This window comes from Calypte anna, chromosome 2, assembly GCF_003957555.1.
Source record: "Calypte anna isolate BGI_N300 chromosome 2, bCalAnn1_v1.p, whole genome shotgun sequence".
Classification (NCBI taxonomy): domain Eukaryota; kingdom Metazoa; phylum Chordata; class Aves; order Apodiformes; family Trochilidae; genus Calypte; species Calypte anna.
Genome location: NC_044245.1, coordinates 22,898,017 through 22,922,815, shown reverse-complemented (window position 1 = coordinate 22,922,815; position 24,799 = coordinate 22,898,017). Strand labels below are relative to the sequence as shown.

Here is a 24,799-nt window from a genome sequence, read left to right as displayed (position 1 = left end):
CTTCCTCTTAGAAGAGAAACTAGGGCAATCACCCTGCTCCTGAAAATCCAGCTTTCTGGTCTCTCTCCTCAAAACAGCCCTAACCACTCATATCCTCCTGCTCACCCCAATTTCCACTGCCCTGGGCTCAGCCTTTACAACTCCTTACAGCTGCTACACCCAGAATACAAAGCCCCCACCCTTAGCAGCCTAATACCTGAATGGGCAAATTTACTATCTGCAGCATAAATAAAGCTCTGAAATCAGGAGCAGCCCCTCTGTGTAGGTCCAGCTTGATGAATGCTGATGCAGCAGTATAACAAAACATAGCAAAAAAAAGCTTGTGCTGTGTCTAAAGTGTGTTACCTGCCTCCTCAGTAGGCAGAGGAAGGGATAAGAAACATTACATACCTGCTGCACCACATCTGTGAACTCATTTTCCTGTGAAATAAAAGCGGGGAAAGTCTGCCAAGGGTTTAGTCTTCAATGAGAGCAAGTACATGGGACAGGTTTTATAAGGATTTTTAATTAAAAACAAAACAAAACCCAAACCAACCAACCAACAAAAAAACACAAACAAAAAAAAAAACAAAACACACACACACACAAAAAAAAACAAACCCAAAAACCTGAGGCACTCCCATATTTTAGGAGAAACCGAGTTCTCTGCACTGCGTTAGGTCAACACCCAACTAGTCCCTAGTCTTATACCAGTTCCCAGGAGGCAAGCAGAGAATATAAAATTGTTTTTCCTGTCCCTCAAGTGAGTTGTAGTACTGGCAACAGCTGCTTTATAGTGTGCCTCATTCATAAGGATTGTTCTCATTATAAACAAGACTTCCCCAAACAGATAAAAAACTAACTAAGCTGCCAGTATAGACTACTAGAAATCTACAGCAGAATTACCAGTGAGTCTCACGTTCTGCATAAATAATCCAGATTGTTTTGTGAACTTGTGCTATAGCATTAGCACTTCTCAACTCCAAGATTTTGTATTTTGCCTGATAATAATGGGGAAAGCTCTGTGACAGAACAGAAAGGGAGCACTGTTAACCATTGCCATCCTTCTGGACTGCCACAGGCCCCTCAGATGCTTGAAAACTTTCACGTGTGAGACAGGAGCATATTCTCCAGACGAAACCACAGCCAGGAGAGGGGAGAGGACAGGAGGATGGCTGATGCCACCACCTCATTTCTCCTGTGACAGTAACACAATGCAAATTACTGGTCTAGAAGAAAACTAATCCAGCACAGCAGCTCTTAGCTCAGTTAGCAAGATGCTCTGGGTGAGGGATGGCTGACACAGGGCTTTGGGAACAGGCTGAAGACTCTTTCCTGTATCACACACACTTCAGCTCTGCTGCGGGGATGAACCTGATCCTGGCACCCAGCCTGCATCCTGGCCACAGGCCAAGGGAATCCTCTAGATTAAGTGAAATCACTCTCCTCCTCTTATAGGAAAAAGGAATCCTAGCATTTCTTAGGACTAGTTTACAATAAAAATACAGGGAAGTTATGAATAACAGTCAAGCTTTCAAGACAGTGGCAGAAGGGTTGGTTTGGGATTTTTAAATTTTTTGGTTGGTTGTTTAAAGCAGCACTCCTATAAAATTAGAGTTAAAATGCAATATACACAACATATTTTAAGCTTCTTAAGCAATATGAAACAGTCTGGCAAGTCTGAGGATCAGCATAAAAAACATGCAAAATCTTTCATAGTCTAGCAGTTACTGTTTTCCACAAAATTAACCAAAATAAACTTCAGCTGTATGAGAATGTTTTATTAAAAATACATATCTTCTGTTTCACATAAAAAGAACCAACACTGTAATTAAACACAATTTAAGAAGTTGAACAGGAATTACTTGGAAAAAAAAAATACAGATTCCTGTGACCCCAGAGCACCCAACCTTTGACTGCATGAGCCACAAATTAAAATCTTCCTGTGTTAAAGACCCCAAGTGCCTGACCTGCATGCAGGGAGCAGCTGGGCAGGGGTGCCAACAGCTCCACAGAGGCTGCTCCCTGGCAGGTTCTTGCTCTCCTCCCTAAATCCTGGGGGCCCTGTCAGCACCCAGCCCTCCTGCTGGGCACCGTGGTAACCTTAGCAAGAGGAATGCTGGAGTGGCACTTGGCTCAAGTGTCACAGGTTAGCCACCTCTTCTGTAAAGAATGAGAGATACAGCACAGCACTTCCAGTTAATTTCACTTCAGATCCAGCAGAAGCTCACATTAACAGCGCTCTTGAAAGAAACCCAGCCGTGCTTCAGTGATACAACATGATGCAACACCCTTATGCATAAAGATGACCTGAAGTGAAACCTACACTGGAATCCACTAACTTCTGGATCCCTGCTTCACATAACTCAGATTCACCTCTGGCTTTTGAAAAGACAGTTTTCAAAGCAACAAGTTACCAGCTGAGGCAGCAGCAAATACTGACTGAAAGTTTAGTGAATAAAAATCAAATTCAGAATATAAAAGAGCTGTCAGAGACATCTGCTATTTGAAGTGTACAGAACAGAACACAGCACTGGCTGTATTTACTCCTTGTAGAAAACATGAATTTGCCAGGCTGCCTTTCCTGCTCTGGAGATGTTGGAAGATTCAGCTCCTTTTAAAGTCACTGAGAGATGTGTTCATCATCCTTCCAAAATTATCAAAATGCTTTGTAAATTCAGACTCAAAAGCATACCAGATACTGACTGTAAACTAACATTTACTGGCCAACTCATAGCTTAAGCAAGGCACAAAGAAGACAACACAGGAGCAATGGTGAAGCAAGCAACAAGAAATCACAAAACAGTGGTCCCTTTGCTTTGACCTGACAAAGGAAATAAGGATACTGGCAGCTGAAACTGTATCTATGGTTGGACAACCAGCATAACTGTAAAACAAGCTTCAGTTGTGAAGAAAAAACAGCTGTCTTGTCGTGTTTTAATCCCATATTCAGAATATAACAATAACAATACAAGATACTTCATCTAACACCAGACCTTGTAAACCTAAGAGGGTATTAAACGAATGTGACTTTAGAGGCCTATCTCCTTAAGAATTCTTTATCATCTAGAGTGTTAATTCCTCAGACTGCAATTTAATCAAGCACTCTACCTGAAAGGCCTGTCCCCTTACTGGCTAGTCTGGGGATTTATGACCAGTTTCCTCATTCAACCACTAAAGTTCAAGCCCTCCAGTAAAAGCAAAATGATTCTTCTTTATCTATGGTTATCTCACAGACAGAGGTTATTGCACAGGTTATTGTAACAGAACAAGATTTGCCCAGCACAGCATTTGTTCCCATTTCTAATGAATGGAAAAGAAAAAAAAATGCATGACCTCAAATGGGTTTGCAGAATTCAAATTCAAGAACATCATTTGATTTTTAGCAAAAAGAGATTTGTTCTGGGATTAATGAAATCCACTAAGTTCCAGAACGCCAGCAATCAAAATAGCTTCCCTTACCAGAATGACATCTGAAACACAAGATAACAATTTGCAAAATTTGAGCCAAGCAAATACTTGCCTTCATTATAAAACTCTTCAACTCACTGTTGTCAAAGTTCCAAGTAATGCCAAAGCCCATATTGAAGAACTTTGATCCTCAGGGCTGACCTGCTCAGCATTTTAGAGGGAAGAAATGATTTAAAGAGCAAATTACTTAAATACATCCCAGGTTGGGAATTTATTATCCCTCTTCATCCTTGTGAAGCTCACAAGTTATTCAAAACCTTATCTTGCAACAATAGGAATGGGAAACTTTATCCAGTTGTGAGGTTGCAGCACAGGAAATACTGGATTTTAAAACAGCTCAGCTTGAATGGTGTTGAAGAACTAGACTGAGAAGGTTAAGTCTTAATCAGTAATTCAATAAGCTACTGCATGAAACATCCAGCAATCATAAAGATCAACTCTGAAAAGCTTGAATGACAACACAAGCTCATTGTTACTTGTATATACATTTTAAAACCTCAACAATCCAGATTTAAAAATCTCTCCCCAGGGTTATAATCCCCAAGATGCTGTTATAAGCTTCTATAGTGTTCCAAACAAATCTTTCATAGCATTCAGTATTATTGCAGTGAGTGACATTTTTCTCCAGAACTGAAGAACACTTTAAAGCCTATTTGAAAAATCCATGTTCAAGATGGCCTTCAAATAAAATATTCAAACTTCTAAACAGAATTTTTCAATGCAAATGTTTTTGTCTTAAACACAATATAGATCTAATAAATTTACTTATTAAAAAAGACTAGAAATAAAGTTCAAAAAAGTTTCTAGCCTCCAGTAATTCACAAAATGTGAAGTACAGAAGAACATTATTAATCAGTTTCATTTCTTCTCATATCTACTTTCAAAATAAAGGGTAAGTTGACACTAATTCTGTTACAGACATTCATAAGCTTTTTGTGTGTGCAGTGGTAAACAGAGTCCTAGAGTTGAATTAATCTGCCAATACCCTTTTCAGACATCCCATCTTAAAATACGTGACTAGAAGAAAAAGAAACCCAGTGACTCCCTGCACTCAGTTCCACTGCCTGTATGTGGATAATGCACAAGTGCAAGAGTCCACCTATGTAGCTCTTACAATGGGACCAGAATCTAGTTACAGCTTATTAAATAACAAAGAGGTTCAAACCTACTTTCTTCTCAGTAAGCAGAAGGATGAGCAGATACTATTGTTAGTGTACTGTCCCAGCATTAGCAGCAATTTTGTTCATAGTGAGCTCAGAGTTGTTTTGGTTTGTTTTGTTTTGTTTTCCTAAAAAAAAGAAGTTGCTGATAAAGTAACACAAGAGAACAGCAATGGCCTTGCTGAACTCAGGTCTCCATTGCTTTGCACCTTGGGAAACTTGACCTTACAAATGATCATGCTCAGTGCAAGGCAGCAGAGAGAATCAAGCCTGCAATTTCCAGGGGTTGAATGAGCACAAGAACTTGGCTTCAGAGACTCTGTCTTGTTAAGATGCATGTGTCACAACAGGGATGTCAATTTCCATAGCAGAGAGGCGGGACCGTGCAGAGTAGGGCTGAGAGGCATAGCTGTGCATGCTGGGGGCATGGGAATAGAGGGGCTGCCAGAAAGGAGAAGGTAGGCTCTTACATGCACAGTACCACAGAAACAGCAGGATGGAAGTGAAAAACAGACCACCAGCACTGGCAATGGCAATAAATACAGAGATGTCAAAGCTAAAGATAGGTTCGTATTTTCTGTTCAGATAATTGTTATAAAAAATGACCCAGACTGAGGGAGTGAGACAAATGGCACACGCAAGCAGGAACAAGAGGCCAGCCACGAGGTGGCAGCCTGCACTGTTCACAAGGCATTTGGCCAATTTGACGTTTGGCACGGTGGATACAAAGGCTGTGTTACACATGCCAATCAAGCACAGAAAGAGAGCCGAGACAGCAGTAAACATGCTCAGTGGAAGGGTAAACTGAAGAACACGCAAATCCAGTTGATCGACAGCAGTGTACCACTGGGGGTCGTATATCACACAGTCTCTGCTCCCATCAAACCGAGCACACTTAATCCAGAGTCCAGTGTAAACAGTCACATTCCTCTCATTCTTGTTGTATGTGTACAGTCTCATTTGCCTCCAATTTGGAAGCAGAACTGCTGCAAGGAGTCCAGCTACTGAAGCTGTTCCACTGAGGAAGGCCAGTACTGTTGCTGCATGAACATCCCGACAGCCCATTCTTGCCCACAGAAGTAGTTTCCTGTAATAAAAAATAAATAATAATAAAAAAAATTTGGTACGTGGAAGTTTATGGACATAGGACTGACTATAATTTACTTGTGTAATGTTAGTACTTGTGTGGTAGTTGGTAGGCAGTAACTCTCTGGCACCTTCTTTCCCTTACGCACTTCCATAGAGGTAATTCTGCCAAGTTCACACTTTAATGAAAACTCAGATTATACCACAGACTATCATGATTGCACAGATGACACACTGGTAAATTTGCTGTGCTCAAGATCAGAAAGGAGTACTTGAACACGGGATTTAACACAGCTTTTCACCTTTGTCACTGTGTGGACTTTTACAGAGCCTGAGCAGAGAATGTGAACCACAGAACGAGCATGATTAAGGAGTCCATGGCTCCTCAGCTGGCAGCTCCCTCTCTTCAGCCTGGATGATATGTCAGAGTGAACATTCAGTCACACCTCCTTGCTGTGCAAGTAAAAGAAAATTGCTTAAAACCTGCACCATTAGCCCTGACAAGGGATGCATATGTAGGCAGGTACCCACATTTTAAATAGGCCAAGTTATGGATAAGAGTTGTAAGCTAATAGAGAAGGTGGTGTTGATTAATTTACTAAGATTTTTTCAAAATCAATTAACAGTTCTCTCAGACTACTTCCACCTTTCAAAACCTGCACAAGCACACAAACAATTTCAGAAAACAGATGGCTATTCAGCTTTCATGTTTTCCTTTTTAGAGTAAGTGCTAAGGAAGAATGCTTCCTTTTCAATATAACCACTGCCTGCATATCTAACACAGCCCCTTGCCTGCAAAGATCCAAGGAAATGGTCTCACTGATGGAGTCTTGAAAAAAACAAACAAACAAACAAAAATCTTTCCAAACAAAAAAAGATTCAATCATTTCAGTAATCCCATTTCCCATCTCTGAGTGCTTGAGATACTTTGAAGAGGCCTAATACATAACAGGCACTGAGCATCCATCCTGGAGTGTACTTGAACCAAGATTCTAAAAATTATAGTACCTAAAAATCAGCAGATCAGATTCTGAGAGCCATGAAATCAAACTTCTACCAAAATTCCTTCCAAATCCTCATATAATATTGTGCTTATTTCTCTGAAGTGGCAAAACAATTCTTCATGTACCAGAAGTTCTATCTAATACATATATAAATAACTAAGTATTTGTATCTCAGAAAGGTAACAACCAAAGAAGAAACTGGATCTGACCCCTTACATATTCTCCAATATAAGAGAATGGAAAAAAAAAATAAACAACTATACCATGTATCAAAGTACAGTTATGGCAAGGACTATATAGCCAGGACTTAGGATAGCATGGAAAGGTTTTTATTTTTCTGTTACCTCTTCTCTACCAGTTACACGGACAGAAGGCTTTAGTTTCTAGTTCATCTTACAGTTGCTGGTGTACTTAGGCCACCCTGCACACCTTGTTTTTTGCTGTTCTCTCCTTAGTGCTTCTCTTGAGGTAGAAACAAACACACAGAACAGAGCTCTTTTTCACATTACAGGCTATCAACGAAAAGTGAATTTTCAGGTATGATCCATGATCCCCTCCCCCCAAGAGGGGAAACTCATCCCACACTGTAAATCTTTCTAGCTTTCTAGCTGCCAGCTTCAGTTACAGATCTCTGATTAAGACAGTAACAAAACAGATGTTGTCTTAATTAAGATGGATCCAGTGTACTTACCAGCAGTGTGTCCAAATCAAGACAAGCCTTAGGAAATTTTAGAAGCAAGAAAAAAGGTGCTACTGGATCTAGGAAAGAGAACAAGAATAAGGTCAGCATCATATTTGTTCCATGCAAATCCAGCAACAGTGTTTACATTGTAATTCAGGAATAAGGAATCTCAGTTATGATTACTTTGGGCCAGTTCCATCATCTTTCTAGAATTTCCTCTTATTTAAAAAAGCAACTTTTTTCTTTTTTCTCCCTCTGGGATTTTTCACCAGAGCACATTCCTCTTTTTATCTACCCTTCTCCATCTTCATGCAACAGGTAAGTGTCCAGAAAAACTCCTTTTCTTATGTGTTCCATGACAGATATGTTTATATCCTGAATTTTGTTTCTAGAAAAAAAAAATCCACGTAAAGTAATAAAAAATTATTTCAGATGATGATAAAATAAAAGATATAGACAGGTTCCAGGCTGTGCTAAAATGGTAGGAAGAAAGGGTTTCAATTATTTTTTTAAGTCAATGAACAAAACAAAGACTCAAGTCTATTAATATACTCATGTTTCTCTATTCCTTCCTGACTTTTAGACAAAGGTTTGAAGGAAAAGGAAAAAAAGCAAGAAGTACTGGTGAGGCCTTTTCAATGGCTGTCCAGCTTTTCCAGAGGAACAGTAAGAATCCTCTTGGGAATTTTCTTTACACTCACATCTGGGATCCACACCACAGAGTCCCAAGAACAGCTCTACAGGTCATCATAGGAAAATCACTTTTCTTCTGGACAGTATCAGACCTAAGCATGTTGTACAACCTAAAGATGAGTTTGCTGTACTACCATGTACAAGGACACAGAGCTTATTCTAAATGACCTCTATTGAAATGTGAAATATTATAGTATTTATATATGCACAGTCTTCTGGGGTGCAATCAAAGAAATTCTATCAAAGCATCTAGGCAAAAGAAAGACCTCACAATACACATTCTTACAACCTGATTTTTTCACCAAGAAAGAAAGTGAATTTCCAAGTGTGGAGTCTTTCCATAAGAATGCTATTACATACAAGATACAGAAATGCAGACACAATCAAATCAAGAATCCCACTGGATTTTCACTGGCAGGCTAATCAACCAAGACTGATATGAGTAAACAGCAACATAACTATGCTGGGCTGCAGCAGTCCATGACAATATGCTTCACTGCATTTAGAAAAGTAGCAGCTCTTTATTTTCCCCTTCCTCTTTTTTTTTTTTTTTTTTGACTTTGGAACTCAAGCATTACTGCACAGCTCAGAGCAGCTGTTTTTATTCCTTAACATTTTCTGAGCAATCTTCAGGCTTTCTGTGAATTTAACAACAACCTAAACTAATGTAACTATATAGACCTCTCTCTGCAGGGACACACCCCAAAATACCAGCCAGTGCTCAATAAAACCCATAATTAAATAGAAATCAATACTGGCAAACAAACCTGTCAGAAGGAAAGCTGTGCCCTGCCCAAGAGTCACTCCCATTAAATGATGAAGACCTGTGGCCACCAGCTGTTGTAGTAAATAGATACAGTGCAGGTGTGAAATATTCAACAATATCCAACTCAGATCTCAGTTTCTGCTTATATGGAGTTCCATTTTCTTTCTCTAGTTGCTTAGTCCACCTTTTTGTATTCTCTGTCACTGGTGGTGCTGAATAACTCTAGGAACCTCAGCCACTGAGCCAGCTGTCCAAGGGAAGAAAGCACACTTTGTTCAACACAGGTGAAACCCTATCTTGCCTTTACAGCTGCTAACACTCAAGTCTCTTATGTCTGATCCACAAAGGTTTCCAGAGCTAATATTGGTTTCAGAGTCAGATTTTACCACGGCCCCTATTCTAAAGGCCCACATTGCTGTAACAAAAGATGCTAGCTGAAGCTGCTTAAGAAGTGGTAAATCACCAAGAAGTTTAAAAATGCAGCAAATAAATAAATAAATAAATAAATGCATTTCCTAGAGACATAATTCAGTGATGAGTTAAGCCAGCTCTGCTCCCTTGCATGGTGTTGAGAAGACCGTAGCCTGGAAACCACCACTGTCCTGTAAAGGCCACGGGAGTTAGATCACAGTAAGCACCACTTATAATCAAATGCATTCTGAAACTATCCACAAAAGTGGATATATATCAGTTAAAAAAAATATTATGAGTTTTGGAGAACTGACCACGAGAAAGAGAAAACCAACCCCTGCCCCGTTTCAAGGTAACTGGAAGCCACTGATCAGTTCACCAATTATTTTTTCCTCTAGAAATCAGACACAGCTCAAAGCTCGACAAGACTCCTATGAAAAATTAAATCCAGTCATAAAGAATTAAAATTAACATTCCTATTAAATACGCGTTAAGATTCAAGAAAAACCAGCAGCAAGCGGGATTATTTTACCAGCCCATGTGGAACAAACAGGTGACGCACGGGGGGCTGGAGCGGAACGCGCAGCAATGCCTTCCCACCTCCCATTCCCTGCCCCCCAAACCCCGCCTGGGCGCTGGGCAGCAGCTGTGCTGCCCCCGGCACCGGCCCAGCACCCCGATACCCGCTCACAGGCAGCGTGCCCAAATCGAAACCTGCCGCACCGAACCGCGGGAGACCGGGAATGAGCCGGGAAGGGCTGCGGACAACACCCCCCCCACCCGTCCTAACAGCGAGCGGGCACCGCCGGCAGCCCCTGCATCAGGGCCGGGCGCCGCTGGGACAGAACCGGAGCCGAAGCCACCCCCGGGCTCGCTCTCGCCACTCACCCTCCCGTCAGGGCGCCGGGGCACACAGAGAAGGCACCATCGCCACCACACTCTCTGACCTCCGCCCGCCAGAGCCGCTTCGCTCCTCTCAGGCTCTGGGGAGGCCGCGGCCGGCGCCCGGGGGGCTGTGGGGGTTGTAGTCCAGCGCCGCCGCAGTGGTCGCCCCGAGACACCCCGCGAACTACAGCTCCCAGCGTCCCCCGCGGGTGCCCCAGCAGGGCGCTGCGCAGGGGCGAGCACAAAGGCGGGGCGGGACTGGACCGGACCGGCTGCAGGGCCTTTTCGCGGGGGCAGGGGGACCGCTTGGCTTTGTCTTTTTAAGGAGGACGGCAGAGAACGAAGCCTTAAAGCATATTCCTCGTATGGGTCAGTTAGGGTCAGCAAAATCGTCTTAGATTAGCACAACGCAATATACGTTGTAGCGTTTTCAAGGTACAGAAACTGTGGATGTCTGTTGGACAGACGGAGAGGGAAAACTATTACAACCAGTATGGTTGGTAAACAAGAATTCACTTTATTAGGAAGTTTCATTTACTTATATAGGGTTTTTGTGACCACACCCCCGCCACCACACTCCAATGTAACCTGGTACTGCCCACCCAGTGTGTTTACCTGTAGCACAGCGAATCCCTGGTGCAGGGACCAGAATTATGGGCCGGGCTAAGTGGCCCCTCAAACATGGGGTTGGGCGCGGCAAAAGGGTCAAACCCCCTACCTTTTGGGAGCATTCTACAACAGGTGTCTTCTTTCCCTAAGCTTTGTGGTTACACAAAGAACAGTTATATTTGCATCTTTCCCAATGTTGAAAGCAGATATATTAGTACTCTCAAAATGGGGCTAGCAAAATACTTTATAAAAGGTGGGTTAGTAAACACTTTATAATTATTCAAATAATTATTCAACATGAATTCACAAACACACACATATATTACACTAACAACAAAATAACTGGGTTATGAGAAATCATACCTTTCTTCCTAGTAACTGCTTTATCAAAATTAAGAGCACTGGGGTTGAGATGTGACAAGATCAAATCAAAAAGCCTTTCAATTATTCAATCTTATTTTGCTTTGCAATCAATTTAATAGCTTTGAAGTAGAAAAAATAATTCTCTGTACAATAAAGGATTTTTTTAAAAATGTGCCTGCTATTATATACAAAATACTGGAACATTACCTATTCCCCAAAATATATAGCTCTGTCGAACAGCAGCCATTATTTTCTTCAAAGGTTAACACATACCCACAACTCCATAAAAGGAGGGACTCCCAGACTGAATCTAGCAATTTAGAATCAAAATCTGTATTATCAAGAAGACTACAGTAGGCACCAGCAGGTGTGGAAAAAACCCAACAGTACACATTATTCTTGCTTTTTCACAGTCCTACAAGGCATTTCCTTGCAGCTGTTTATTTATGTTTTCCTTTAGATCTTCAACAAAAAAAATCTACAATCTGATGGTTGTTAAAATAGCAAAACTGGTGCACCAGACCCTGGAAAACTGCTCCAACAGAAATTTCCCTGGATGACTTTGTCCTCCATGGCAAAAGATAAGAGTGGTTGAACTTGCTCTTTTGCTACTTCTGTGAGTTATATTCATTCCATTGATCTCACTTGGTAAAAAAGTATTCCAGGGATCATTACTTGTTTACCAGTGGTTTGAGCTGCACATACTTTTGTCTTGATTCTGTTGAGTCAGTAGCCAACATCATTCAGAAAAATCTGTTCTTTTCCCTACTGCACTCTGCTCAACTCTGCCAAAACAAACTGAGACAATGGTGGCGAGTGAAGTGGCCAGTGGTAGAGCAAACAACAATTAAATAGAAGGTCTGGATATTAATCAGTTCATGTACAGACTGAAAATATTAAAATGTGTTTGATCCAACCAAGAATGTTAGCTTCTATTCATTTGTTCTGAAGTTTGCAAAAGTAGTAGTTTCTTTTTCCGATATTCTTCATTCTCCTTCTCTGCTTCCTCATCTTCAGATTTTCTTATACATGCTTTTAGTTCCTCAATTCCCTCTCCAGTATATGTAGATACAGGAATTATGTCTTTGAATTCAAGTGTATTTACAGGAATAATTTCTTCCTGTACTAAATGTAAGAAGTCTGAAAAATCATATTGAAAGAGTTAGTAAAATCCTCAAATACTGTATCACTACAAAGCCCATAAAATCCCATTACATTTAGGAAATAAAATTTAATAAAATTACAGTAATAAACAATAGTTATATATTAATCACTTATTTGCTTAATTAACTTTAAAAAATAGTTAAAGTCTCATAAACCAAGAACTAATATAGCAGTTATACCACACTTAATGCTTTTACGAGATCCTATACCCCTTCAAGATGAGTACAAAGGAATCCTAGATTGTAGAACTGGAAAATGCATAATTTTAAACCTTCCTGGTTCTTACACACTCCAGGAAATAGGATGACATTCAACCAGTCCAGAATTTTCATGTGTTTTTTTGCCAATGTCACATGATGAATGGTAGATACATCAGTGTCTGTAAAGGGACCTTCAAGGGGGTTACTGCTACCCAAGATACCTAGACTGCAAATTTACTCTCTCAGATCATAGTTGGGAAAGACCTTCTAGGATAGTTCTATTTTAGTAAAATACCTTGTCTACAGTAAAGCCAGCACTGCAGATGCATATAAACAGGCCTCTAAATGCAGGAAGTGTTTTTAAAACACATATTCAAATAATAAATGTAATAGCTGACTTCAGTTTCAAACAATTCTTTGCTAATGCAGAGTTACTCCTGGTGAAATCTTATTATTTCTTATGTCAAAGGTAATTACTGAAAGTTAATTTACCTTGGGGATTCTGGAGTTGTTTCCTGAGTTCATTCAAGTTATCTTTTGCACAAGGCAAATCCATTTTATTAATGGCAAGAAGTGCAGGCTTTGTTACAAGTTCCTCTTTATACAGCTCCAGTTCCTTAGAAGACAAGTAAATTGGCCTTAATAAGTAATTGTAGTTTAACAAATGCTACTTCAATTTTACATCTCCTCTCAATTTGTTTAATTGACTAAGTAATATTTCATGCTTAGGCAGCTGTGGGATTTACTCAAGTGCTTGAGGTTGATGTATTAAAAAACTCTGACAAAAGAAATAATTATCAGTGATGTTTTTACTCAAACACCAGTATTTCAGGTAAACAGGCTGGCAGACTCTGAAACATCTATAAAACATTATAAAAAAAAAACCAAAAGTTTTGGTTTTGTTTTTCTGATATCCACAAACACAAGATCTACTTCAGAAAAAGTTCAGATCTATAAAATGTGTAAGAAAATTCTTTGGAGATTTTTCTGATTCTTGAGTGTTTTAACATATTATGGTTAATACCAGAAATAAAATCTCAACCATGAATAAGCTAAAAATAAACAGCAATGGCTGAAATTCAGAAGCTTTATAATTTTAAGTCATATAGAGACAGAGAGAATACCTGCTAAATCAAAATACATAAAATGTATTACTTCATTCAGAAGCAATGGTAAGGAATGGAAACATTGAATGTCTGTAAAGCTGGGGCCTGACATCTCACCTCTGTAAGGCAAAGACATCAGGTCAGGGATATAACTATACCAGGAAGCAGAAAATTGTGTCTTTTTCACTTGACTGTAAGAAATATTCCATATACTGCACAGATTAATGAAGGAGCACTTGTGGCCAAACCTGGACAGCTAAAAATACGAGATTTAATTGTTTTGGAGAAACCTAAGGTTGTTACCTGGCCTTTTATTCGAAATACAGAAGACATACTAAGATTTGAAAGTTCTTGATCAATGCTGAGCTTCTTCCTTGGCTCAACACATGCCTACAATTGTCAGTTAGGAAGATGAGAACTTACCTTTGTTAGAAGCAATATAGTTTCAAAGGCTGTTCTGAACTGAGTCTTAGCAGAGAGTTGAAACCCAGAAATATCAACCTGAAAAAAACCACAACCACAAAACCAAACTTTGTGGTATTAAATTATATTACAGTATAAAGGTATTCTCCATCTACTTTGAAATAAAATGTTCACATATATGCCCTCATTCCTGCTCAAATAAGAGAGGGCAACTAGGTACCAAAGTAAGACCATAGACACTAGAAGCATGAACTGGTTGGTTCTCATACAGTGTTTCCCAAAGGTCTAATGTTTACACCTCTTTTTTAAGGGATTCTTACAGAAAAAAGAAAAGACAAAAAAAATCACCCCATGTTTTAATTATGCTTTGAACACTTTACTGCTCAAAATCAATTGGCAAATTTTAATGATAAAATCCATTTCTTGATTTAAGGATTTATATTATCATCAGTCTTTTGAGCACTCCATTCTGAAAGCAGTATTATAGTTATGTTTACCATAAAACATGCAAATTACAAATAATTTCCAAATTATTTGTACACTCCAATTAAGACATTTTATTTACTGCACTGCCTTTGATTTCAATAAGCTGGAAATTTTATTTAACTTACAACTAAGAGAAGCTGTCTGGTTCTTTCTACATGTTTGAGGAATTTGTGGCCCATCCCTTTGTTTGCATGTGCACCTTCGATCAGTCCTGGGAGATCAGCTACTAATATCTAGTAAAACAAAATTCAAACAAAAGATTTCCAACAAGCAAAACTCATGATTTCAAACTATCAACACCTACTATCATTTTATATAAACAAAAGATTGCAGACTAAGGAATGTCAGGAATACTTGTTTTTGAGAGATTATTTTTACAGCTATGTGTATTCCTTGGATTTCTGCAGGGCATCAGTTCTCTGGCAGTGTGCTTTGGCTGTTTTAATACATTTAGAACCTATTCTCAGAAGCAGATTGAAACAAAATGCTACTACTGCACAGGCATTTTGCTCCTCATGCTTCCTGTCTATTTATTTATTGCTGTCTGCAATAAATAGATAGAGGCTAATGATACCTTGGGCAAAGATCTTGTAAAATTTACCTATTACCTGAGAATAAAGCAAACTCTGATTTGGTTAGGCTTTCACATTCATACAGAATTCAGACTGTCTCTGGAAAAGAAAATAAAGCCTGTTCCTTGTGTCTACAGAGGATTATTATTATTATTATTATTATTATTATTATTATTATTATTATTATTGTTGTTGTTGTTGTTGTTGTTGTTATTGTTATTGTTATTATTATTACTATTCTAAATGCAGACTCCCTTAACTGTTGCCCTGAGCATGAGAAGCTCCAAGAATTTGTCTTCTGTTCTTCATCTGAAATAAGATTTTTGATTAATATAACACCTTTCAACCAGAGCACAGCAAAGACTGCCACAATGGACAGGAACCTTGCCATCTTCTCTGCTGGTTAAAGGGTTGTACACAGTTGTCAAGGAGAGCTGAGACAGACCAGAAAAGAGCAGAATACTAAAACCCCCAGATATCTACGTTGTAAGTCACAGAAAGTTAAAACAGGGATGGAAAGAAGAGCAAAAATAAGATCTTCAAATCTCTTTAGTACCCATTTAGACAGGAACTGGATTAATTTAAACAATGCTCAAAGTCAGCACACAAGAAAATTTCCAGTGTGCTATGTATTGCAGAAGGGGGCTTCCTGCTTTGAGTTACACTCCCACTCATGTATCACATTAACTTTTAACCATTCTGCATTTCCATGATTTGCATCTACAGAGACATGACATGCAACTGAATGAACCTCAGAACTAGAAACAGGGAGAGACTAACTGCAACAGGGAGAGATCAACTGAAATTGAGAGAAGTTAGAACAGAAACCCACTTTCTGTGGGTGTGATGAGTTTGGGTGCTGTAGTACCATCATCACTAGGTTTTTCCCCAACTTTGGCTCTCTTTCACAGAATAGTATGGAGTTCATAAAGAAACTCATTCTCTCAACAGCATATGGCTCAGATAGTCTTGTAGAAAATGTAAATGCTTCTTCTAGTTTACACAATCCGGTACTGAGACCTGAACCAAGACTCATACCCAGAGATCTTCTATTTTTGTGTGCATTATTTTCCAATTGGTAATGACAGATGACATCAGGTAACTTGCACGCCTTTTCTTCCATATCCTGTCCTAAACTAAAATAAGCAAGTACATGAAAACATTAAGCATCAGTACATTAAAAAAGCTGATGTTTTTTAAGGGAAAAAAAAAAGTTATGAGCCATTGTCCCTTAAGTGATACAGGGCAGTAATCTCAATCAGTGCTCACACAGTTTTGTTTTCAGCAGTTGAAATATTGGGAGCTGAAGTACTTCCTCTTACTCACAGATGTTCCCTGTGATCACAATCACTATCTTGATTTCAGGCAAGAGATCTTGTTTTTTATTTCCTATATAGCACCAACACTGTCTTATAAAAACCATGAATTTAGAAACAGTGAACATAACTCAGGGCACTGGCTATTACATCAGACAGACTGCACAAAAGAAAGCCAGGAGTGTTAAGTAGCTCTCTTGCTGTAGAAAGTTACACATAAAAGAAAGAAGTCCTGATTCATGGCAAGTAGTTTTTTTTTAAAAGGCTATAAACAATCCTGTTATTTGCAGCACAGTTTTCTAAGATAAGTTACCCTAGCAGAAAAAATGAATATACAAATAATTTCTCTAAGATGTGTGCATATCTAAAGGGAACATGACAAACTAGACTTACTTCCTTTAAGAGACAGTTTTGTTATAGCTTGTTAAATGAAGGTTTTAAGCATCAGCTACTGAATCCCCCTAAGATTATTGCTTCTGAAAGTAAAATGTGGAGTTTTTGCCTTTTCACACTGAGAAGTTAACTTTGGTTAATGTATCTGCAACCCCAAGACATTTGCCTTTTGTCTCGGAAATCATGAGTACAGTACTTGATATATTATACACTGAAGAAACAAAACAAAAGCACATCAAAGATTCAGGCTTGAGGAATCAAAATGTTTGCTATAAGCTTACATGAATTTGGGGTCCAAAATCTATTCGTAAGAGTCACATTTATTGTTGGTTTTCCTCTCATTGCATACTTTCCTTTAGTAAGGATTCCAAGCACCACACAATTATCTGACAACTTTTGCCTGAAGCTGATCATAAAATATATGCTGGCAGGGCAGTAGCTCCACCAGTTCTCCAGAGTCTACCCCAGAACCAGGCATACCCCTAGAACCAGGCATCTCACCTCTCAGGTACTGTACTATCCTGGCTGTTTTGGCAATCACTAGCACTTGACACTGTTTAGTTTTTTATGTACAAAAAACCAACCAAACACAGCCAAACAAAAAAACCCAACAAACTAAAAAAACAAAACCAAAAAACCAAAAAGACCCCCATCAAACACAAACAAAAAAAAAACAAACCACAAAAGCAAGTCAGAGCAACCAACCTATGGAGCCAGAGTAAGTTCTGATAACTGGGTAAAGTTTGCTAAATTCCCTATCGTATACTACTGCAGATCTGCAGCTAATGGACAAATCTGCCCCTGTTTAAAATCCATTCTGAAAAGGACTCCTATATTCCAGAGCTCTGTACAGCCAACTTGCAGAAAACTTGTCTCTCTTAAATAAAAACAATAGGTTAGCCTCTAAAACAATTAGTTTTTTATAGTCCTAAGCTTAACAAGAACATGCTAGGACACAGCAATCTCAATGCCACGCATAAACTCATAACTAAGATAATTAAACAGGATCAGAACCACAAAAATGAGGCATGGAAAGCAAGAAGCCATTTACTAAAGTGACTTGAAAAAGTACAATGTCATATTACTGCATTCAGCTATAAAACTCTCTCCTTACTACCTTATAAAAACAGAATTTTCTCCACAGCTTTTATTAGGTCCACAGAGTTGCATTTTTTATATGTGCACTATAGATACACACATGAAAAAAGCTACAAGTTTCCTTTTCTTTCTAAAACTATGTTAACCAACACAACTAACACATTAGATATGACTTTTATGAACAACCAGAATGAACTTCCACACCAACCTGCTTATAATCTGCATACATGATCTTTCCAAGTTCAGGCTGTACTGTTGTAACTATAACAGAGGAAAAAAAGAGGAGAGGAAGAAAAAACTTTCTAACATTTAAAAAATGTAAATGTTACAAAACATTTCAGTGTTTCAGTTTCATTTCAGACTTTCTCACTTCATATTTAAATTAAGCAGACATCCAAAAGCATAAAAAAATAATGCAAATGGTATGCTAAGAATTACTGGGAAAGAGTAAAGAAAAAGCAAAATGAGTTAACAAATATTAGACCTCTCAAAAAACCAATGGTTCACCAAATCTTGGCACTGTCCGCAGTTTCGTTACTGTCATAACAAAAAGGGAATAGAGGGGCTAGAGAACTGACACATAAAGAATTATACAGACTATGGAATAACTTCCAAGTAAGGAAAAATATGGGAAGGCAAAGAGAGATGGGACTTTTCAAACTGAGGAAAAATATAAAAAGATGGCAGAGCACATGAATGGTGGAAGAAGGCTGGTAGGAATTGTCAGTACTTGCACACTTGCTTATTAATTAAAGAATGATCAGATTCCTGATCATCCTAATCCTGATTAACTGAGAAAAACAAGAAAAATGGCATTTTTCATCAGACAGATTCAAAATTAAAATCTCTACTACAAAAACAGATGGTAGGTATTTCCAAAACATGCATGATGTTTGTGCACAGGATGGTGCATATTCAGTAGACTGAGGACATTATACACCATGGAGAGTTTTTCAGGTGCAATAAAATTAGTTGAGACTAAAATAAATGTCAAATAGACTGCATCAAAAGCTTGAACCACTACAAGGGTTTACACATGAAAATCCGAGGTGTTTAAAGGAATTGCATGCTGAAACAGCAAGTTCTCTATTTGAAGTATTTGTTATGATTAAAAACCTGTGTAACTTATTTAGCAGGCAATGTAGGGAACCCCCAATTCTTTACTATGAACCTGTGAACCAAGTCAGAGAAAATACTTCTTGCTTTCATGAAATACTATGGCTTTAAAAATAAGAGTATGAACTTACATGCATAATTTGCAATCTCAGGTTTGGCATGAGAAATCTTGCTCAATAAGGATGATTTTCCTGCATTTGGAAACCTAAAAGAAATTCAGGATTTATACACTGCATAAACATATATTTTATCATCAGATACACTATGTTGCCTTATTCAGGCTCAATGCTCTCAACTAATTTTTGCAGATTCATTTACTCAGACTTTTTAAAAAAAAAAAAACAAAAAACAAGCAACAAACCCCAGACCCTTACGATTTTTTTTCTTTTAATCAAATCTGAGTGTTTTTGATAAATCCACAATGCTCCCCAAGGATGCAGGCAGAAGAGGCAACTAAATAAATGTGTAATAGATTTAAGGGAAACCTTTCAAAGTCACTTGGGTGGAAATACAAGAGGCACCCAGGTGTCCTTGAATTCAGTCTTCACATGCTGCAGCTAATTTTGTAAATTACAGTTACAACGTAAACTCTTGTCACACAAAGGCATTTTATCAGTTGGATTTACAGTCTTTTGGTGTACAAATAATGGTTAATGAAACACTCCACAACCTAAGTCCCAAAGATACCTATGTTATAGTTTAGCCAAAGTAGCAAATTATTACGTAACCTCTGTAAGTACATTGGGGAGGGCAAGAGGGGTGAAGAGAGAGAGAGAGAGAGATTTTATGTGTGTAGACACACACATGCAGTTGGTGTATGTTTTTAAGGCAATGAAGATGTGTAGGACATCCTGAAATCAAGACTAACCTGCTTTATTTACTGAGTAAACCAAAACATGTACCAGTGAAGCCCTAGAAGCTGGTCTGGGAAGACCTGACTGTTGCAACCTTTTCCCTCTACAAGGGGTAGCTCTACCTGCATACTACAACACAAATGTACCTAATGGATACAGCAGCTTTTACACAAGCATATTCATGCAATACTTCTACCCCCTGAACAGGAGACCAAAGTTAAAACTGAAATGATAACACATGCTAATTTTAAAGATTCATCTGGTGTGTAAAAGACACAACAGCCTTGATCCATGTCAACCTTGAAGGTAGTGTTGACACCAAAAGATCACAGTCCTTACTCGTAGCACCTGCTCCATACCAGAGATCACACGAGAGTTGTGTTCCAGTCAAATTCACAGACAGTTGTGTAGAACAACATTCCGGTGCAAAAAGTGATCAAAGAAAAGTGGCTACAGGCACCTGTATGATGGTCACAAGGTAAAGGCAAGTATCACACAGAAAACCATATACTCTCCACTCTGATACGTACAGAATTATGACCTGTTTACAGCTCATGTTTTACATGAGCAAACAAAAAACAAGGCTAGTATCACATCAAGGAACTTCATAAAGGGGTCACATCCAGGGCTTTCTTAAAAAAGAGACATAATGACTCTTGTTACAACAGGAACACTATTGAGCGTAGTTTTAATGCACTCTGATATTGAAAGGTGCCTTAAAGACAGGCAGGTTACTTTGTACATCACCTCAAGGAAGTATTTTGTTTCCACTGAGGTACAGTATGCTCTTTGAAGTTTGAAGTACCTACACTACCCATCACAACCTGTACCCAAACCTGATCAGCCTTTCTCCTGTCTATGTTTTAAACCTGATCTAATAGCAAACCACTCACAGGTCTACTGAAGTAAAAATAACAAGTACAAAGAGATCAAAGTACAACCACAAACTATCAAAGGCTGATTCATATTCTCAACAAGAAAATAATGCCATCCTCTAATCAATTGATAATGATTCTTTTTACCCATTTTGAAGGGAAGCTGTCAGCTAAAAACCAAGCCAAAATGCAAGATTAAAGAAGCATCAGTGTCATAAAACACCTTTATTCTCACACACCAAAAAAAAACCACCTCTGTCTTTTAGTTACTTGAAGAGCACTTGAAAGTTATGTAACTTCAGATAAATCTGATATTAACAGAGTTATTTCTAATAAACAAACAAGAGAAAAATGTAAGTAGGAAACTAAGTTGTCTTCAAGTTTGCATTCTTCAATGGTACATGCCAATTAGACTATTTTCACCTCAAGACTTTTTTAATATTTCTTTTGTTTTTTAATAATCAGACCTTATAATTAAGGCAGAATTGGAGGGGTGGTGGTAGTTGATGCTGAGTAGACCAATAGTTTCACAGGTGTAGCTTGCTGAAAGCTTTCTCTAAATGAAAATATATTTATCTGCACTGTTGCAAGGCAGCAATATTGAAATGAGTGTCCTGCTGTTTTAGCCTGTAATTACTCCTTCCAACATACCAAGATGGGGGGTTTTTTTGAGATGGAGAGCAGGCTATGTAGCCTTTGGAAATCTCTTTGAAATTATCAAGAGGATCTACTTGTGCCAGTACCAAAGACACAAGATGGACAGTGTTCTCAGCTCTGTTGGGCACCTCCTACTTACTTCATAAATATTAGCTAACTGTATTTTGATAATCACTGCAATTGCTAAATTAAATATTAAATATAGATTACCCTGATTTATAAAGCCCTTCACTCACAAAAGCATAAACAATAATTTCCAAATTTTAAAATTAAGAGGTTAAACCTCTGATTTTGCCAAAACTGCAGGTAATTTAAGTGGCAATGAACAGTAATCCTCATTATCCAAAAGTCTCAAATTTCTATAAAATCTCATTTGAAATGTACTACTTCGTTTTCTAATGTTAGTTCTCAAACTGCAGTACTTACCCAACTAAGCCAACATCTGCTATAAGTTTCAAATCCAGACGAACAACTCGCCTCTGACCCTTGCAAGGCAGGAAGTTTGTGGCCAGAGATCCTCCAAGACCCCCGCGAGCTGCTAGGAATCTGTCTCCTGCTGCATTAAGCTCTCCTGAAAATGAAATAACTAGTGAAAAAAGTTCATGTCCTGCAGCAGTTTACTTGTGATATTCCACTTAAATCTATCTTCAATCAAGAAAGAATTTGCTGTATGTTTTCTTTCAAAAACTGTGAACCCATGGTCATGGTATTTTTGCTTCTTTGGAAACAAATGAGAGCAATCACACCCCAATATTCCTCTGTGTCATACAGCTAGTGCCAAGTGAAGCACCAAGTACAGGCAGACAAAGCATACCCAAGATTGCAGTTCTGAAGCTTCCAGTACTTGAACTCAAGAATGCAAGGAAAAATCTGCATGGAGAGAGATGTGGCTACAACAAACTCTGTATTTGCTCATTAAGATGAAGGCTACAGTATATCCCTTATGGATAGAAAGTCAGAATAATTTTTAAAAAGTAAAAATGCAACATTTGATTATATAATCTCAGGATACCTTTACACACTGGCATGCTTACATCATAAACAGTTGGTAAATTTTGTTAAGCATTCCAATTAGAGTAATTCATGAACTTAGTTTGAACCTGAATGAATGGTGAAGAAAAACTCTAAAGGAACCATCAAAAGCTATTCCAAGAGCACTGTACTGAAAGAAGATCTTCCAGGTTATTACCATGTACCACTCTTTAAAATGGCTACATATTTTAAACAACCTGAAATGCTGAACCCTCAGCAAGGATGTTTAAGTGACGTAATTCAGTAAAGTTACCATACAGTGACCTGAGTTTATGGACCTAATTTATGTAAGGTCATTAATGATTCCATGGCTTCCAGCATTTAACACTTGTTGGCAAGGACAGTTTTGGTTTTGCTGCATATAGTGATACAAACTGACAACTACTGATTTCAGGAAGGGTTCCCTTCCTTTTCCAACAATTTCTGCAGTATGTTTTTTGTCAACTCTTTATTCGGACAAAGGAAAACACACGTTTTAGGAGATGAGTAGCCTCAAAACATCCTAGTGCTAGAAATCTGCAACACGGTATCAAGAAATACGACAGTATCTACTAGATACAATAGAACAAAGCAAAAGTTCTTACCAATTTGGTTGCCATCATCAGAAAGAACTGAAATTCCCAAAGGCACAGGGACTTCACAATCTTTTCCTTTTTCACCTTTTAGTGCTTTAACACTGTGGGAAATTAAACCAGGCTTAGTTCCTTAAGCTGACATTTTGCTTTCTGAAAAAGCTATGTATAACAACGTCCACCAAACTCTTACCTGCTGTTGGCTCCTGTTCCAGCTACAAATCTCTTCTGGGGGTATCTCTGCTTAATACCCTTTAAGGTCATTTTTTCTTGGGCAACGAACCAGACATCACCACCTCTCCCTCCTTCCCCACCTAGGCGAGGATAACCCATTCCACCAGCTCCTCCTCTCACATAGACCCGTAAATTGTCTATAAAGTTGCCATACTAAAAAAAAGAACCAACAAGTTTCAGATCAGCATTATATTTATATTTAATTTTGTAGTCATTAGAAACGATGTGGATAAAAATGCTCAGGTAAAACTTTTCTCTGACGGCGATAACGAACGCACAGAAAGCAGACGTGTAACCCTCTGAAATGTGTTTCAGTGAGCCCAATCTTTGCCCTGTCTTGCCCGGCAGCGATACCTCCCGGCACCCGCCCGGCCTGCAGAGCCCCGGGCAGCGGGACGGGCCCAGGCTCTGCCTCTGCGCCGGGCCCCGGCGCCCACGGGGACGCGCGGCCCACCGCGACGGAACCCCCCGGTCACCCGGCCCGGCACCCCGCCTCCGCCCCGGTCCGAACAGTCCTCCCGCCCGGAGACCGCTTCGTCGAGACAGGGCCTGGACAGCGCAGCAAAGGGACCCGGCGGTCCCCGGGGCCGGGAGCGGAGCCGCGGCCCCCAGCAGCCCTTCCCGCCGCCTCAGCCCTGCCTGCCTCAGGCTGCTTGCACGCACGACCCCTCCGCACCGCTCCCCGGGCCGCTGGCACTGACCTTCCGCAGCACCGCCCCGCCGCACCGCACCATGCCGGCAGCCGCCGCACAGGCCCAGACCGCGGCAGCGGCAGGAGGGAAGGGGCGGGCTGGGGCGGGAGCACCGGCCTGGAGGCGCAGGGAGGGGCGGGCGGGCTGGCTCCAGGCAGCAGTGAGAAGAGCACAGGGCAAGCTGGCAGCGGGCGGAATGGGCGGGCAGGCGCCAGGGGTGCGGGTGCTGCCACTGCCCGGGGGGAGAGCCGGGAGGGCAGCGAACACCGATCCCAACGCCGCTCCCACCGGCAACAGCCACGGCGGCGGCCCCGTGCTCCGCGCAGGGGCGTACGCGTGGCCCTTCCCGCCCTCCGCCGTAGCGGGGTGAGTGAGGCAGCACCGAGGCGTAGCGAGACCCTTCCCGCGGGGCCGCTGTCCTGCACCGGGCTGCTGTGCTGCAAGGTGTCAGCTTTCCTCACCGATCCCCCCCGACTCCCGCAGCATCTCGGGCCAAGGGCGGTTCTGGCCGAGGTGCGGGCAGCGATGCCTGAGGGGAGAGCAAAGCCTCGGCTGCCGGAGGTTCCTGTCAAGATCTCCAGCGGCGAGTTGTCCCTTGAAGCTGCTGATCAGGCACAGCATCTGCTGTACCCCCAGCCCATGCAGCTGGACCCTCGGAAGCCAGCGGGTCATGTTGGTTATGTGCTCCCCGTAGGGAAATGGGGACCTGGCCTTCCCAACGAGCCTGATTTTCAAGACGTGGATGGCTGTCTGGAAAGTCCATGGCTTTAGTAAAGCTTCAAGTTTTTCGCATTTCTGTATGGTCACAAATGAGAAGATACTTTGTAAATCATGGCATTAGAAGGCTAAAACTGTTGAAAAAATCCCAAGTTCTTGTAGTAGTCTTTATTTTGTAAATAG

At 40.1% G+C, this 24,799-nt stretch overlaps 2 protein-coding genes across 4 annotated transcripts; both read right to left on the bottom strand.

Moving 5' to 3' along the window:
* Positions 1-1,745: 1,745 nt before the first annotated feature.
* CLDN12 (claudin 12) lies at positions 1,746-10,270 on the bottom strand. Of its 2 annotated transcripts, XM_030446031.1 has the most exons (4): positions 10,141-10,270; positions 8,843-8,912; positions 7,392-7,459; positions 1,746-5,697 (listed from the first exon to the last, which is right to left on the bottom strand). In XM_030446031.1, exon 4 carries the CDS (start codon positions 5,673-5,675, stop codon positions 4,938-4,940), a length of 738 nt encoding a protein of 245 aa, XP_030301891.1. In that variant the 5' UTR covers positions 5,676-5,697; positions 7,392-7,459; positions 8,843-8,912; positions 10,141-10,270; the 3' UTR covers positions 1,746-4,937. The 2 variants fall into 2 exon arrangements, with proteins under 2 accessions (XP_030301891.1, XP_030301890.1); XM_030446030.1 differs by lacking the exon at positions 8,843-8,912.
* Positions 10,271-10,633: 363 nt separating this feature from the next.
* Positions 10,634-24,066, bottom strand: GTPBP10 (GTP binding protein 10). Of its 2 annotated transcripts, none has more exons than XM_030446131.1 (10): positions 23,909-24,066; positions 23,167-23,360; positions 22,986-23,077; positions 21,796-21,940; positions 19,115-19,188; positions 18,076-18,128; positions 14,614-14,721; positions 14,003-14,080; positions 12,966-13,089; positions 10,634-12,249 (listed from the first exon to the last, which is right to left on the bottom strand). In XM_030446131.1, exons 1-10 carry the CDS (start codon positions 23,939-23,941, stop codon positions 12,035-12,037), a joined length of 1,116 nt encoding a protein of 371 aa, XP_030301991.1. In that variant the 5' UTR covers positions 23,942-24,066; the 3' UTR covers positions 10,634-12,034. The 2 variants fall into 2 exon arrangements, with proteins under 2 accessions (XP_030301991.1, XP_030301992.1); XM_030446132.1 differs by lacking the exon at positions 23,909-24,066 and adding an exon at positions 23,696-23,705 and having other exon boundaries at positions 11,185-12,249.
* Between the last annotated feature and the right edge of the window lie 733 nt (positions 24,067-24,799).